At 29.2% G+C, this 17,717-nt stretch overlaps 2 protein-coding genes across 4 annotated transcripts; both read left to right on the top strand.

Annotated features, from left to right (window-relative positions):
- Positions 1-985: 985 nt before the first annotated feature.
- Pi3k68d (phosphatidylinositol-4-phosphate 3-kinase catalytic subunit Pi3K68D) lies at positions 986-12,354 on the top strand. 3 transcript variants are annotated; one of them, XM_076326468.1, is made up of 25 exons: positions 988-1,403; positions 1,963-2,219; positions 2,617-2,826; positions 2,907-3,141; positions 4,014-4,275; positions 4,389-4,609; positions 4,684-4,792; positions 4,870-5,028; positions 5,104-5,333; positions 5,409-5,508; positions 5,600-6,019; positions 6,109-6,310; positions 6,386-6,559; positions 6,640-6,900; positions 6,971-7,159; positions 7,225-7,450; positions 7,642-7,788; positions 7,864-8,112; positions 8,186-8,622; positions 8,698-8,854; positions 9,478-9,713; positions 9,786-9,986; positions 11,082-11,278; positions 11,357-11,604; positions 11,698-12,350. In XM_076326468.1, the coding sequence occupies exons 2-25, from the start codon at positions 1,963-1,965 to the stop codon at positions 11,869-11,871; spliced, it is 5,301 nt and encodes a 1,766-aa protein (XP_076182583.1). In that variant the 5' UTR covers positions 988-1,403; the 3' UTR covers positions 11,872-12,350. The 3 variants fall into 3 exon arrangements, with proteins under 3 accessions (XP_076182581.1, XP_076182580.1, XP_076182583.1); XM_076326466.1 differs by having other exon boundaries at positions 986-1,410; positions 11,082-11,604; positions 11,698-12,354; XM_076326465.1 differs by having other exon boundaries at positions 986-1,403; positions 11,082-11,604; positions 11,698-12,353.
- Positions 12,355-15,184: 2,830 nt separating this feature from the next.
- On the top strand, positions 15,185-17,503 carry LOC143154305 (polyprenal reductase). The gene is made up of 6 exons (XM_076326288.1): positions 15,185-15,431; positions 16,055-16,245; positions 16,317-16,465; positions 16,533-16,721; positions 16,813-17,108; positions 17,181-17,503. Exons 1-6 carry the CDS (start codon positions 15,369-15,371, stop codon positions 17,271-17,273), a joined length of 981 nt encoding a protein of 326 aa, XP_076182403.1. The 5' UTR covers positions 15,185-15,368; the 3' UTR covers positions 17,274-17,503.
- Positions 17,504-17,717: the final 214 nt, after the last annotated feature.

The following is a 17,717-nucleotide window of genomic DNA, read 5'->3' as shown; positions in this document are numbered from 1 at the left end:
TATATACATATATGGGCACTCTGCACAGTTTACTTTTACAGCCTAATAAAATACACTCTTTTAACATTTACCAATTGATACTTATGAACTCATAAAGAACTTACTTTTGCGATATAATTTGTGTAGCAGTTTAAGTATTGTATATTGCATATCTAAATTATGAAAAACCAATTTCCCTTACATTAATTTAGTTATATTGAAAATACAATGAAAATTATTGATATCTTAATTTTTATATTTAAAATTCTCAGAATTATTAAAACACGTTCAATATGTGCCAAGAGTTATATATGTTCAAAAAGATAATCGATCAGCACATAGTACTCAAATAATTGGAAGATATCTTAATTTCAGATTTTGAAAGTCATTCAGTAAATACACAAGCTCAATGTTCTTAGTCTGCCAGTTCATCAAACTTATCCCTAATGAATCTATTTTTGTAAAGATACCCATAGTCAATTGTTTATACAACCTTTATTAACAATCTATTAGAAAGAACAGAGCTTTCTATTGCAAAAAAATAAATTATGTTTTGAATATTTTCTAATTAACTGATGTTAATAGTGCGATACTACCATAGCTAAATAGATGTTATGTACTTATTGTGTATTTTCCCTTTAAAGTGTTAAAAGTACATTACGCATTAGTATTTGATTTATTTTGATACCCTTCATGACCTAATTGGTAAGAATAATATTATTCCAATAAAAAAAGTCAAGTTGACCTCGATTTTTTTAAGAAAAATAAAAGGTTTTAAATTTCATATTGCAACACATTAGAATTTAAAAACTGATTAATTTTATTTATACCTTTCTTTGAATAAACTATCGCAAAGTGTTAAAAAATTGTAAATACCGTTACAATAAACATCCTGTATACGCCTATTAGCTCACGCTATAACAAAAATGGTGTTCCTAACTGTAAGCGTGCCTACGCATTGCACGTATTAAATCAGCTCTACTCAAATAAGGCTTGGTGTTCAAGTTGAACAGATTAATCAGCTGATTAGACGACACATCAAAAACAGTTAATGTTCTTAACAGTGTATTGTCAGTACTTTCAATCGCATCTGCACCATAGTCAATCTTTCGTTAATGTATTGACTGTAAGTTCACACACAAGATATAAGACGACTCTACTTCTGCTTGTGCATTGTCTATTGGTGGCAGCAGCTTCAAGTCAGTGCACTCCATGTTCATAGAACGATTTGTATGTAGATATCCACTACGTACTGCTACGTACAATATACGCACGCACAGTAATACACCACGGCCAATAATAAGATCGAAAATGTCATTTCCTTAATTAGGTGACAGTGCTTTTTTGTAAATTGTATCGTCCTCTCACTTGGAAATTTTCTGCAACATTTGACAGTGAAACATTCCGCTGAAAATAATGCTACGGTGAGGCGTAAGTCTGTTTACGTAGACGTGTAACACTTCCGCCTCTTTAAATTGATAACGCGGGCCTTTAAACGATAAATTTAGACTAATAATACATTTTCTTTACTTTAATAAGAATAGATGTTACAAATTGTAACCAATCTAAACAATATCTTTTGACCAATATTTTTTAATTCACTTACCACAATTACAACTTTTCGAGGTTCTTAACAATGCACGATTAACATCTGTTAATTAGTACTTATATATAGGAAAATTAATTATAGGTTTATTATAATTATTGCTCTTTAATTTTGTTAGCTACACAAATTAAGTATTTTTATATGTACACGTAAGGTATAGGTTAGAATGGTGTGTGTATATAAGTAAGTCTTATTTTATTCATTTCTCTTCTATTGTATTTTTCAGTCATGACATTTACATATACTACAACCATTAGTAACATACCAGTACATTTATAAATTCCAGTTGTACATATATATTAAATAAGCATTTATATTTATACCCGAATGCTTCTATCATCTTTCAATGTGCTAATCAGTTTCTAATTTAATTGTAGATGTCACACTTCAATAGAAATACAGGTGCTCAAAGATCTGCGGTGATTGATTATGAACGTCAATTTCAAGAAGATCTGGAACGTGCACAAGCATTGAGTTTGGAAAGTCTTGCTTTAGAAAAATTTAAATTACAGAAGCAACGTTCAGAATTTAATAACATCCAGCAAACATGTGTTCCACAAAATGACCTACACAGAGGAAACAATATTGTACATTGCAGTGCGTCAGAAGCAGATAATATACAGCAAGTTGAAAAGTAAATAATATTATTTAAATATTTGAATTATTATTGTTCTATTCATTTTGTATTTAATTTATGTAATTATTATACAAAATAACTGTAGTAGAATTTCATCTATCTAAACAAAATTCTATTCAATGTCTAATCTAATAAATGTGATACTGAGCTCTTATCATTGAAACCATTGCTAATCAATGCTTCAGTTATATGAATACTTGTTTAGCTTAAATCCACACAATAGATCAGATATCTGAGCATCTTATCCAACAAAAAATTATTAATAGAGAGGGTATCAATGAACTCCTATTATTGTCACATATCAATTTTCTGAACCATCTTGTCTCCTAATAGGTTTAGACAAATGAAGTTTTACTGTAATGTTTAGTAAAAATTCTGAAAAATGATAGTATAGATTTCAGTGTAGAAGTCGACCAAGGCCTGGAACCTTTAATACCAATCAATCTAAAAATGCTGTGATATTAGCACCACCACCAGTTCCATCTAGGAGAAATTCTACATCAGCTACAACAAGCCAAGAACAATCTATTGATTTGATCAATTTTACAAGTCCTGTGAAACACGATAATCTAAGTGATTATTGTTCACCTCCACCTCCACCACCGTAAGAGTTTAATTACAATATTTTTAGAAGAATATTATTTATTTAACTTATCAATGAAAAATAATTTTTTTGTGTAATAGAAAAGCATTTGTAGAACCAAAATGGGAAACTCATCCCTCATTGCTAAAAAAACAGACAAGAATATCACGCAGTACTAGTTCTGCAGGTTATCATTCTCGGGATTTCCAATATCATTCACTCTCCCCTGGTCCTGGATCTTCCACTGCACCCGGTACACCTGGAACTCCAAAAATTAGTCCTATCATGTCAAGATCCAGTAGTATTAACAGTAATGTACCTGACTCAGCACCACAAGTGAGTAATACATATTAATGTATTTTTACTAATATTTTTACTCATTTTGTGTCAAATCAAGCATTTTTTCTAGTTGATGTGAGGGATTTTGGGGAAATTAAAAAATATTATAATTCATATGAAATTAGGAGAGGTTTCAAGTCACCATTTTGCTGCTTTTGAATTTGTTAAAAAATTATAAGACATTGAAATTTGCAAATTTTTTTACAAAGCCAGGCTACATAAAAGAATTTTTACCTACAAAACTACAAACCATATTGAATTTTTTTTTCCTTTGAGAAAGATCAGCCCTTTGAAATAAATTTTCTATTAAGCAAAACAGACGCGTTTATAAAGTGAAAATCATAAACAAACTCTTATTTTGAAAATTTTATATCAAAATGGATTGATATTGGTTCAAAATTTCGGAAAACAATTTCCTGATTTTTTGAAGTTTCCTTTATGAAATAAATAATTTCTAAAACATTTCTTAATTAACATCTTAATGAGTTGATGCATCGAAACTTGACTCATAAAACAGGAAAAAGGTCAAAACTCTCTTAATTTTACATGGACTACAATATATTTCAATTTTATTAATATCCCTAATCTTGGCTATAAAAAGTAATCAATTTAGTGTGAAATTGCCTATATATATTTTTCTTAGAATAATAATTGTATTGACAATTTTTATTACAGCCTGCATGGAATTTTTGTAATTTAAAAAATTATTTTTTTATGAAAGTATTGTGTATAAATAGTTAAATATAAATCAGTTTAAATATATTAATTTCAAATCCAATAATATCTGTTTTTTTTGTTAATTAAACTTCACACCTTGAACAAGATGTAATAGTTTCTTTAGAAATAAATCTTGATAATTTCGTTCACAGATACCTCCATTACCTATGAATTACAGACCAAGTATTACTCCTTCTGTATGTGGTGTTCAAAAGCCTACGTTCGGTACAGATGATGAGCAACTAAGTGTATTAAAACTAATAGAAAAAAAACCAAATAATAATCTTATAGATTTGAGTTCTTTTGATCATATAGAAGATAAAACAAATGTTCGAGTTAGTGTATTGGAAGCATTTGATCCATTACTTGTTAAGACTGAAGATCATATTGATATTGCACAAGGACAAAAAGATGGTAATAATACATTATAAATATATGTTGATATAAAAATATAATAAAATAATAACAATAATTATCTTATTGGAGTAATATCATCCACCTTACAGTAATGTGTTATGTTTAAACAGAGATACAATCACAAATTAGTGGATCAGTGTATGATCCATTTGATCCATTTGATTACATGTACAGCACAAATGAAAGCGTTAATTCAGATCCAGTGTATGTTGCTGTGGAAAAATCTGCTAAATCTCCAGCTGTATCTCCAGCTGCACCGCCACCACTACCTCCTAGAAATTCATCTGCTTGGAACACCATTGAAAGAAGAAGAACTTCGTTAGATAGGAGAGTAAGTATTTTTAAATTTTAAATATAAAAATGAATGAGTAGTAATTTAAAATTTAACAACTTTAATTTTCGCAGCAAAAGCGGCAGACACGTTTGTATGAAAATGTAACAGTGAGAAAAACTAGACCATCGCTTCACGATTGCGATTTAAGAGCTTTTCATGAAATGATGAAGTCTGTGCGAAGTTAGTATAATATAACAAATTTAATTTGCTATTTTTATGACATTTAAACTGTGTGTTAATGTGTATAATATGTACAGGTGATTTTCCATTTAACGATCCTAGTACAAATATTGGGCATGTAATCAGTCCAATGATGGAGAACTTATATCCTGAAGGCACAAGTATAAAATTGGTTGTACACCCGCAGTTAATGGATTCTGATGAAAATACTCCGTCCATTTCATTTACTTGTGATGGTAAGGTTTTGTATACTTATAAAATATGTTAAATAATTTTCAATAATTTAATGCATAATCAATATTTATTTTCAGTAAATTGTAGCATTGAACATGTCATTCTTAATGTTGCTTGTTCCTTAGACGAAGAGGATACAGTAAATATAGAAAAATATTGTTTAAGAGTGTGGGGTTTGGCAGAATATTTTGCACCTAACACAACTTTAGCTCAATATGAATATATACATCAATGTATTAAATTAGAAAAAGACATTGAATTAGCTATTCAAACTAAAGCACAAATAAAAAGATGTATAGCTCGAACAGTAAGTATTTATTTGTAACTAAAATATTTTAATTAGCAGTTGTTTGTTATGTTATATATGTAACTTTTTTAATAGCTGCAAGACGATAATCGTGACGAATGTCTTAAATTAGAAGATATTCTTCCAAATGAACCTGTACAACCTATTTCTTACGATACACTGCTTATTTTGCTAGGTATGATAGAAAATTTTTGATTTTACAGTATCGTACAGAAAATTATAAAATATTAATAAAATAATCGTTCGTATTTTTATAAAAATTACAGAAACCATAGAAAAAGAAATGGAACGTGTGGAAACTGCTGCTATACAATTGGCAACTACTAATCATAGTCCTAGTCTCTTACCGCAACTACAACCCCGTGGTGTTGTTCAAGCAGTAAAAGCAGTTTGTGCTTTAATGGGAAATGTAGAAACATTTGAAATTACAGAAGCTGTTGATAATTTCGTGAATGCATGTTGTCAGTTTTTACCCCAAGTTCATACTACGAATATAGAGTGCAAGAAACCTGAAATTTTGCACGAAGATGGTGATTATTCTGTTGTAACATTACGAACGAAATTTCCGGATGTAATTGCTTCTCATTGTCGCAAAGTGCGTGATGCGATTCAGGATCTCATAGAAACTTATTGTCATGCCTTTAGAGTTGATTTTGAATTAAATAACAGGGGAGAATTTCCAACAAGTAAGACAAGTATTAAATATTCCAAAATATTATTTTGAATGGTAAATTTTAAGAAAGTTTAACATATGTATTGTTCTTTTACATAACAGATACATTAATATCGTCTGAAGTATTGGACACTGTATTAGTTCGTGTTGGAGCATTACACAGATTACCAGGATCATGGAAACATGATGATTATATTGTTGCAGCTCAAATATTCCATGGAACTAGACCTGTTGGGAATCCAGTTTTATCTGAACCTATGGCAGTCAGTTCTAATTTTTATCCTAGAATTTTATTTAATTCATGGTAATAATTTTAAAATTCACTGTTTAAAAATTATATTTTATTCTTTAAATTAAAATTATAATTTTAATGTAAAAGGTTGGAATTTCATGGAATAAGTGTATGTCAAGTACCAAGAGAAGCCAGATTAGTGTTAGTTTTGTATGGTCGCACGTTACAACCTACCGAACATGAATCTAATTTGTCAGAAGAAAATACTATGCATAAAGAAGAATTAGGTTGGGGAGCTATACAATTTTTTGATTGTGAAGGGTAATTAATTACTTATATAATAGAAACAAGAAAACATCTTGTTATATCTCTCTTCGTATATTCCTTTTTCTTTATTACAGTGTTATGAGCCAAGGAAGTTTCTTCTTATCTCTTTGGCCAGTAATTGCTGATAAAAGATTAGGTCCTGCTCCGGCATTTGGAATTCATCCCCATGGAGATACACATCCTATTATTGGTTTAGAATTACCTGATTATGGAGGGAAAGTATTATTCCCTACAGAACTAAGAGATTATGATGTTGAATCTCTGGACTTCAATTCATTGGATCAAAATACACAGGAATTATTAATAGACATCACACAACAACATACATTCTCAAGGTACATATCTTTAAATTAACAATCCAGTCATTTGTGTTACGACATTTATATTTATCTCTCTTATTGATAGACCACTTATTGAAGAAAGAGAAATTTTATGGGAAAAACGTCATTACCTACATGACAGGCCTGAAGCATTGCCCAAAGTGCTTTTGGCTGCACATAGTTGGGATTGGGCATGTTTGCCTGATCTTCATGCATCTCTTAGAGTTTGGAGTCCCTTGCCTCCGGTTCAAGCTTTACAATTATTATTACCTTGGTAATTTAATGTTTAAAACTTTTACATATGTGTTAATAACTTCAATAATCATAGATATTTTATAGTTTTCCAGATATGAAAGTTAGAGAAATGGCTGTTGGGTGGATTCGAGAACTAAGTAATGATGAACTTGTAGATTATTTACCGCAATTATTGCAAGCATTGAAACATGAAACATATGAATCATCTCCCCTTACAAGATTTTTATTAGAACGAGCATTACTTTCACCACGTGTGGCTCATCACATTTACTGGTTATTAACACAAGCATTACCAGGACAAAGTCCTCAGGTACAAGTTAAATGATAGATATAAATAATGTTACCGAATTTATATTTCTTCATAACTTTAAAGATATACAATTGTCTGTCAACATGATGAAAACTTTACCTATGTTTTGAATCTATAGAAAAAATTTCCGCGTTTAATAATTGTTTAGTATTTGTATTTATTAATTACTTTTAAATACGTTTATCTTTCAGAATTCTGCTGAGTGTACACCAGAAGATGATAAAAATATCAGTTATGCGCGTTACCATAGAAGGTTACAATTGATGTTACGAGCATTACTTGCTGTTATTGGAGATGCATTAAGAAACAGTTTTCTTACACAGCAATTGCTAGTTAAAGTACAATAAATTTTTATTCCATTGTATCGTTTTGTATATCTACTAAGAATAATAATGTAATTTATGTTCTTACAGAATTTACACGAAGTAGCAGAAAATATAAAACTGACAAAAGATTCGTTGCGAATGGATGCACTTAAAGTTGGATTACAAAATATACACTGTCAGTTAATGGAAGATGATGGTACATGTTTACCGTTATCTCCTAGTAAACAAGTATTTGGTATAAATGTGCAAATCTGTTCATATTTTCCATCATTTACTCTTCCACTAAAGATCAACTTCATTAGTAGTGATGATGTAATTTGCCCTGCGATTTTTAAGGTATGTTTACTAGACAAATATCTGCTACATAGTTTATTACAATCTTTTAGTTTATATTAAAATAATGTTAAAGGTTGGAGATGATTTGCAACAAGATATGTTAACTCTTCAAATGGTTCGTATTATGGATAAACTTTGGTTAAAAGAAGGCCTTGATCTTAAAATGGTAACATTTGCATGTGTACCTACTGGTCATAAACGAGGAATGATAGAAATGGTTACAAATGCAGAAACGTTAAGAAAAATACAAGTTGAATTTGGTTTAACTGGTTCATTCAAAGATCGACCAATTGCTGAGTGGTTGGCAAAGCATAATCCTTCGGAACTAGAATATGAAAGAGCTGTAGAAAATTTTACCGCGTCTTGTGCAGGCTATAGCGTTGCTACTTATATTTTAGGAATTTGTGATAGACATAATGACAATATTATGTTAAAAACATCCGGTCATCTATTTCATATTGACTTTGGAAAATTCCTAGGTGATGCACAAATGTTTGGAAATTTTAAACGGTAAAAATATTGAAATTTGCACACTGTATATGTATGATAAAAAATAATTACACGCATTATTCTTTTTTTAACTAGGGATAGAACACCATTTGTATTAACATCTGATATGGCATATGTTATAAATGGTGGTGATAAACCATCGGCCAAATTTCACCACTTTGTAGATTTATGTTGTCAAGCATTTAATGTAGTGCGAAAACATGGGAACCTTATTCTTCATCTTTTTGGATTGGTATGTTTCCTTTAAAGCATATTGCTGAGGTTGGAAATATCATATTGTTATAGGATAATATTGAATTTTTTATTACATTATTATGTTGCAATTGTTTATTTATTCAATGTGAAAAATTTTATTTTGTTGTTCAACTATTTGATTAAAAACAAAGAAGTCTATTTTTAGTTTGATAATATTATTTAAATAATTACTCTCTGTGAAAATAACAAAACCGCAACGGAAGGACTTATCCGCGCGCTTTATCAAAAAGTGGTCTGCTATCACACTAAACTGTATGCGATGTATTGTTAATTAGTGTTTATCGTCCGAGCTCTCGTAATATCATAAAGTGCAGCAGTCTGAATCAATTAAGAGAAGTGTTAAATGCGTCTGAGAATTAATAAACCAACAACGACTATAATAGTCGACACAACGTGTTACTGTGTGATCTAAAAGTTATTTTAATACAATTGAGTTAGACAAAAAATACAAAACAAAAGATAAAGATGGATAGTTTATTATCCCAACAGAATAATATGTTTAACTTATATGAGCTGAATATTATACAACAAAAGCTTAGTGATATTGAAATAAAGGAATTAGTGAACAAGTCTAATATGAATAACTACACAAATTCACAGATGACTTCGTCTGGTATTCCTGGTGTTACGGTGGATGCAGTTAGCTATGTACAGAAAGCTCTTCTTCCTGAACAAACCAATCCTGAAGCAGCTGCCACATTTGCTCGAATGATAGAAAGCTCGCTTAAAAGTTGGTTTACACAATTCAATTTTTTTTTACATAATTTAGCGCAGCTACGTTTCTCGGGCGATCATAACGATGGAGCATTATTGTCTTTCATTCCGCGTACATACACGTAAGTTTATTATAATATTTGATTAAATTATCTATAAATTTGAAAGTACATATATTTGTTTGATTGTTGTAGAATGCAACAAGAAGGTCAATTGACGAGTGTTCAAGTCCATGGTTATCAAAAACGATATGACCCTGAAAAATATTACATGTATATTTTGCGTATACAACGGAAAGGTCATGCAGATCCCACTTATTTATTCCGTTCATATAAAGAATTTTGTGAATTTTATCAAAAACTATGCATTCATTTTCCACTTGCGAAAGTTACTAGGTAAGTAAACTATAACTTCATTCCAATTTCATTCATAGCACTGTTTGATATGAAATTTGTGCATACCATAAAAAATTATGCATTCATTTTTCTCTTACTAAAGTTGTTAGACAAATAAAATATATCTTTATTTCAATTTTACTTTATGATACTAGTTTTACTAATTTTTACATTAACTGTATTAATGATATTCTTATTATTACACAATAAGTTTCAATTAAAAGACATTTTATATTGTATCACCTAATTCATTTATAAAAATTACATGTGGTGATTCAACTTTCCCATTGTTTAACTATATCTTTATTCATGACGTTTTTTTTATTTTTTGTATTTTTGTATAAATTATACACTAAATTTTATTTTACCAGACTTGATTGATAATCACTTAAACCTTTATGAACTGAATTTATGCACAATTTACCAGTTTTACTGTCTTCCACTTCCTCATTATTAAGATGAGGTATTTAATTGTTTAAAATCAGTGTTAACAGTCATTTTTAAATTATCATTTGTATTCTTGTGTAATTTAGTTACAGAAATGTCTGTTTGTGATATTTTTCTGTAAAATTCTGGTGTAAAAGATAATGTTGGTGATTTTTTTTGCATTGATATTTGACCACGGAACCATTTAAGACCCATTTCTATTACTTTAATGTATTTCTCTGAAAGTAATACAAAATTTAATGTTATATATTTATTGAACATATTACAAAGTATAATAATCGTACAAACCTGTAGAAACAACTTCTTTTTTAACAAGGAATTCGTAACACAGTTTGAATACGTAATCAGTTGAATATGTTGCAAACAGTTGTAATAATTATAAACATAAAATGAAAGTATGTGATATCATTGCTTGTAGTTCAAAAGTATTTCATATCTTTGTGTCAGGACTTAGCTGTGTTATCTTTTGTCATACTATCTAATCAGGCTAAAATCTTGATATGCAAAAAATTCATTTTGGAATAAAGCCCAAAAAAATATATTACTTCCCTATTTCAATTTGATTGAAGATTTTAATTAAAAGATTTCTTAAACTTTTAAATGAACAAGCACATATAATATAATTAAATTATAATATATTTTATGCAGTTTACCAAGCGGTTTGAGTGTTGGAAGGTCTAATATAAAACAGGTTGCCGATAAACGTCGTGCAGACATCGAAAAATTTCTTGTAAGCTTATTTAAAATGGCACCAGAAATTTCACAAAGCGACTTAGTATATACTTTCTTTCATCCTCTCCTGCGCGATCAACAGAATGCTGATATTCACTTACGTAAAGTAAAAGGTATCGTGAAATTTTCAAAATATGATTGTATACTACTTAAGAATATCGTGAAATTTTTACCTTCTTTTTTTAAATTAGTTGGTAACTGGTGGGCTGAGAAAATAGTTAGAGATAATGTACAAAGTGGACAAATTAAAATGTCTCTACACTATACTCGTGGAGCATTCTATGTAATGATTCATCATGCAAGGGGCTTGCCCAAAGTAGCTAATGGACAAGAACCAAATACATATGTAAAAGTTTATCTTAAACCTGATCCAACAAAGAAAACGAAACGCAAAACAAAAGTTGTGAAGAAGAATTGTCACCCTTCGTTTATGGAAATGGTAATGAACTTGAAGAAATAAATAAATTAATTTTTTATCCTTACTCAAATAAGATGTGTTCAATGTGTAATATAATATACTTCTTCATTATAGCTGGAATATAGAATGTCTTTAGATGTTATCAAAGAAAGAACTCTAGAAGCTACAATATGGAACCATGACACTCTACAAGAAAATGAATTTCTTGGTGGAATACGTTTACCACTCAGACGTCTTGATTTGACAACTGAAACAATTGAATGGTTTTCACTTGGAAGTGTACGATGAAGAGATATTCTTAAATTGAAGATGTTCACTAATGTTCATCAATTAGATCTATAAAAATGGAAACTTCAACTTTACTGCACAATATGATAACATTTCTATATCACGCACATAACAGTGCACTAAAACAAGTTGTGTTTAAAACAAGTTAGTTAACGATGTAAAGTTTATTATAAAATTATATTTCACTGTTGTAACAATAGGAAAAGAGGCATATTTCATAAAATTATTCTGCCTTTATAAGAACTGTCAAAATATTAAAAACAAATTTCTTATCTAACTTACATTATAAAAGCACGTGTGGAGTTTATAGAGATCTTGTTTTACAAATATTTGGCAAGAAATGCCAATAAATATAAAATAATTTGGATTTGTAATACTAACTCTAGTAGTCAAATTTGATAAAAATGCTTATTTATATTATTTTTATTGAGATCTAATCTCTATCAATTGTAAATAGATTCAAACTATGCTACACTATTTAATTGTAGTAGATTGAATACAGTGTTTCCTAAGTAGGTATGAGTTTGACAATGTAAACTCATACACATTTATATTATAAATTTTATCGAAATATAAGTTATTTGCCTATAATAATAAGTACATTAGACGACAAGAAGACATTTTTTACTTTCATATGGAAATTTGAAATTATATGTAAGAATCAAAATAGCTTTCTACATATAATAATATGATCAATATAGAGAGAAATTGAGTCAGTGTGTATTATGAAATTTTTATTTGTATGCAAGAAAAGGAGAATGAAATTATGTAAATATGCTTTTAAACTTACTGATAATTTCATAATCATTTTATATATATGTATTGTGAATATTTTAACACTGTTTTATTAGGTAAACAGGTATAAAATTACTATAACAAAAACAAAGGACCGTGTTAATATATTACCAACAGGTGATTATTAGATATTGATTTGATTTCATAAGTACCTTATCATAATATTTTTGTTCTTTACATACAAAGTTTATATTTTTTGACATATCTACATTACAAGATGAACAGTTTTATTATAATAGTTTTTCATAAAAGCAATGATATTACAAAATATCAAATAATATGCCTGATCTAGTCTCCTGTTGGTGTATTAATGTAATTAATTTTTACCTTAAGTTTTGTCATAAACATTCATCAAATGCAGTGAAATAATTTAATAGTACAAGTTTACGCTTTTTCTTTCAAATTACATGCATTTTGATATTATAGCTATAAACAAATATTGTAATTACAAGTGTACAAGCCTTCTGCTTCTGCATTAATTTCGTAAAATATTAATCATCAATCACTGTGCTTCTATATCTGCTTTCTGTTACAATATATGATTATACAAATTTTAAGAATTTATTTATAGATTATCTTGGATAATATCTAAGAAAATATCCATTTATGATTCTTCATTTCTATTAATACAAGCTATCGTAATAATTTTACCGCATCTCGATACATTTCTTTGTGTTAACTACTGGACTGTGACTCATGTGTGCAAATAATTTTACGCAAAATGTTGCGTAAAAAATTTCAAAGATGTGTATTACTTTTGAATTTGTACTGTGACATTAAAAAACTGCGTAATAAATTGTGCGTTGATGTCTTATGTTGTGGTTCACGTTATTTCACGCGAAAGAAGAATTAATAAAATCAAGTAATTATTTCCTCATGAAGAACATTATCTTCATCTCTTATTGTTTGGAAAGCTGAATTGTGTAATTTACATAAATTTATATAAACATTAATTTATATAAACATTCTTAGGCGGTAATTAAAAGTTTTTTTTATTTCCAGTCACATATGTCGAACAATTTAAACCATCTTCAAAAAGCTTAATCAATTAAATTATAATCTACAATTATAAATTATCCTACATTGTTAAACTTAATATAGAAAATACATTTAACAGCAAAAACCAATGAGATACAAAAAATTTCTAACAATTGCTTGCAAAATCATTTAATAAACTAATTAAACTAATTTGAAGTATAAATAGTGTAGGTGGCGCCATCTGTGGCTAATCGGCCAAGTTTGTAGAAGAATAGTTTTTGTTTTCGTCGCTAGATGTCGAGACAAAGACTATATTCAATTTCTGGCAGGTTTAATTCGATATATTTTTATCTCTGAAAGACGTGAAAGAGAATTATTTCAGATATCAACATGATATTAGGTGGGGTAATAGTTTAATATAGAAAATATATTTAACAGCAAAGACCAATGATTCAGCTCAAATGAGATTCAAGCGTTTCTAACAATTACTTGCAAAATCATTTAATAAACTAATTAAACTAATTTGAAGTATAAATAGTGTAGGTGGCGCCATCTGTGGCTAATCGGCCAAGTTTGTAGAAGAATAGTTTTTGTTTTCGTCGCTAGATGTCGACACAAAGACTATATTCAATTTCTGGCAGGTTTAATTCGATATATTTTTATCTCTGGAAGACGTGAAAGAGAATTATTTCAGATATCAACATGATATTAGGTGGGGTAATAGTTTAATATAGAAAATATATTTAACAGCAAAGACCAATGATACAGCTCAAATGAGATTCAAAGGATTTCTAACAATTGCTTGCAAAATCATTTAATAAACTAATTAAACTAATTTGAAGTATAAATAGTGTAGGTGGCGCCATCTATGGCTAATCGGCCAAGTTTGTAGAAGAATAGTTTTTGTTTTCGTCGCTAGATGTCGACACAAAGACTATATTCAATTTCTGGCAGGTTTAATTCGATATATTTTTATCTCTGGAAAACGTGAAAGAGAATTATTTCAGATGTCAACATGATATTAGGTGGGGTAATAGGTAAATATTTACTTTATATATGTATAACATTTATTATCGATCAATCGATCAACTATAATTAAATTTGAATCGATGAATTAAAAAAGGGTAGAAATTAAAAATTAATCACTATAAAATAATCTCAAAACTATATATAAAATGCATAAAATTACATGTTGAGATCAAGAACAGTGCAAAATGCTGTTTGTTTGAATATACTTGTTTATTTCATCTTTTTTAACGCAAAAATATTCATGTTGCATTCTTACTTTCTTTACTTTGGAATAATCTTCCCGATAATTAATAAAAAAGAACGAAACAATTCTTGAATCACTTTTTTTCAATTTTATCGCCCACTTATGAAGTTAAAGTGGATTAATTAATTTATTAAAAGCGCTGAATAGTTTCACTAACAATAAGTGCATACTTACGCGAAAGTTACGAGAAGTTAAATTTGAAATTGAAGCGTGTATCGCGCTGATTTAATATGTAACAAACCTGCGATAAAATGCAACTTGCGCGCTGCATAAGTAGACGGCAGATGTTATCGGTTATTACAGTTACAGGCCCGTTACTTTTGTGCATCAAAAAGTACAGTCATGTTCGAACAAATCGAACGTACATATACATCTTCGTGCAGAACAATATAAATTAAACGAGAAAATGGATTTTCTAAAAAATTTAAACTTTGCCTGATAACAATTTTTGATGTCACCAATATTTTTGAAAACATTCAATTGTCACACTTTGCGATCTCATCTTGTGTACAAGGTATGTATTAATATGTAACTAATCGGAAAACGTGCCATCGTACGATAAACAAATTTTTCTTCGTTTGTACCCCAGTATTGTGTTTGCATTGTAAATATATTTGTAATAAAAATAAAGATTTAAGTTATAGGTGTACATATTGCATTTAGGAGTTAGTTTAGTTTTCTTCTAAAATATCCAGAATTTATTTTAATACACTTAGATGTAATGATTATTTAAAATACATATACTCTCGATTGTTCCAATAACCCTGTTTAAATGAAAATAGAATAGTAGCATCATTGGGATCAGTGTTGGATAGATAATGATGTCTTAGCGTTCGGGTTACTTCAGGTTAGTAGGAATTCCTTAACAACCAACGCAAATGTATTATACACAGAACATAATCATACTTTCTGACCTTTTAGAAATGTAGTAAGGAGATAGAAGGAAGTTAAACATTAATTGAAATATATGTGACATTGGTTTATGTACAATAATGTTTTTCATAATCGTGTCAAACGGGACATTAAAACATTATTGTTACGATCCCCTTTATCACTTCTTTACTCCCCATTTCGTTACATGATCCAAATACCAAGTGCATTCTATCTGTCAGTATTCCAACATTGTGTACATTACAGGTTTACAACATGCAGACCAATTTTATACGTATTCTTTTTATTTTCTTTGCTATATTTGTTGGGACAGTTGGATTATTAATTAGATGTACAGAACCTTATTTACCTGTTTTCATTACTCGTACATACTGTTATGGTAAACATTCTGTCAAAGAATTGCACCCAATTGTAGAGAAACTAGAAGTACCTAAAAGGTAAGCAACGAACCAATGTATTATTATATTTGTGATATATTATACAACATAATAATATATAAATATTTTAGTTGGTTTAAACATTTTTACTTGTTTGTTGCACCAACTTCGACTTATGTATTATGCCTTCTTATATATAAATATCTATGGAATGGTAGTATACCTAAATATATTATGTGGCTATTAGATATTGGTTTGGGATCTTTTCGACAACCATTAGGTAAATAAAAACATAATTAAAAATATTACATTTAAATTTATTTTATATTTAACAATTATATTTTTAGTGTCGCCGGAAAGTACATTTGTAACTATTGTAGTTTTGTGCCCACATTATTGGAAACGATTGTATGAAACGCAGTATGTAACTATTTTTAGCAATGCAAAAATGCATATCATGCATTACACAATAGGATTTTCTCATTATATTGGAAGTCTAATGTCCATTCTAGGTGAATCTAAAGGATTTGTTGAAGGTAATTGCATATTCAAATATCTCATTGAATCTAATTTTCAAGTAATCGATTATACTCTGTTACTTTTTAAATTTATGGATACTTTGTGTAGGTTCAGAAGGATATTTTTCCTGGCAGAGAATTACATATATTCAATTAATATGTGCAGTTATTATTATATTATCGTCGTATGTTCAACTCAGGGCAAACTACATCCTCAGCAATTTAAGAAAAAATAAAGATGGCAAGATCAATTCCACAATCTACAAGATACCGCATGGTGATCTTTTTGAATACATATCATGCCCGTTGCAACTTACAGAGATAATTATATATGTAACAGCTTCCATAATTTTGTGGGAAAGCAGTACGTTTCATTATATTACAATTTGGGTTGTATCAAACCAGGTACTAATATTACATAGCATATCTTTAATATACGTATCACATATTCTAATAATAACTCAAACTTATTTCTAGATATCTACTGCTGTGTTCGCTCATTGGTGGTATACAAAGACATTCCAAAGTTATCCAAAATCTCGAAAAATTCTAGTTCCTTACCTTTTTTAAGTATTACATCATATAATGAGGGAAATAGTTCACCGTCCGAGCGTTCTCTCGTTGGACTTGATGTCGGTCTCTGTCTACCCTTGTACTTTCTTTGATAATACTTTTCTTGTCTCATAAAACAACGCGAAAAAGTCAGGCGCTCCTGACGAAACGGGAGCTAGACGACGAAAGTTATAATCCGATACGATCAATTTCTCTCGTGCTACAAATAAACGTTTATTGATAAAAACTTTTTAAAACGCTCCAAAATTATTTCACCGTCTTTCTTTCGTTCCTTTTGTACAGAAATTGTAACGTTGCGTGGTTATCGTAATATTGGCTCGTTCGGAAAGTCATTCCTTTTTTTTCGAAATATGATTTTTTTAGAGCGTACAAACATTTTACTAAATTATATATCCTCCATTTTGGAAAACGAAATGACTTTCTTAACAATCCAAAGGTGAT

Source organism: Ptiloglossa arizonensis, chromosome 14, assembly GCF_051014685.1.
Source record: "Ptiloglossa arizonensis isolate GNS036 chromosome 14, iyPtiAriz1_principal, whole genome shotgun sequence".
Classification (NCBI taxonomy): Eukaryota; Metazoa; Arthropoda; class Insecta; order Hymenoptera; family Colletidae; genus Ptiloglossa; species Ptiloglossa arizonensis.
The sequence above is the reverse complement of the archived record's forward strand: the minus strand, read 5'-3'. Positions and strand labels throughout refer to the sequence as shown.

Excerpts from the sequence above, each read along its gene's own strand:
- Pi3k68d (XM_076326466.1), top strand. The coding sequence starts at position 1,963 with ATGTCACACTTCAATAGAAATACAGGTGCTCAAAGATCTGCGGTGATT. Across the intron at positions 6,311-6,385 it reads AGAATTTTATTTAATTCATG|GTTGGAATTTCATGGAATAA; the intron begins GTAATAATTTTA and ends TTAATGTAAAAG. Across the intron at positions 8,855-9,477 it reads TTCTTCATCTTTTTGGATTG|ATGACTTCGTCTGGTATTCC; the intron begins GTATGTTTCCTT and ends ACAAATTCACAG.
- LOC143154305 (XM_076326288.1), top strand. The coding sequence starts at position 15,369 with ATGTCACCAATATTTTTGAAAACATTCAATTGTCACACTTTGCGATCT. Across the intron at positions 16,246-16,316 it reads AAACTAGAAGTACCTAAAAG|TTGGTTTAAACATTTTTACT; the intron begins GTAAGCAACGAA and ends TAAATATTTTAG. Across the intron at positions 16,466-16,532 it reads ATCTTTTCGACAACCATTAG|TGTCGCCGGAAAGTACATTT; the intron begins GTAAATAAAAAC and ends TTATATTTTTAG.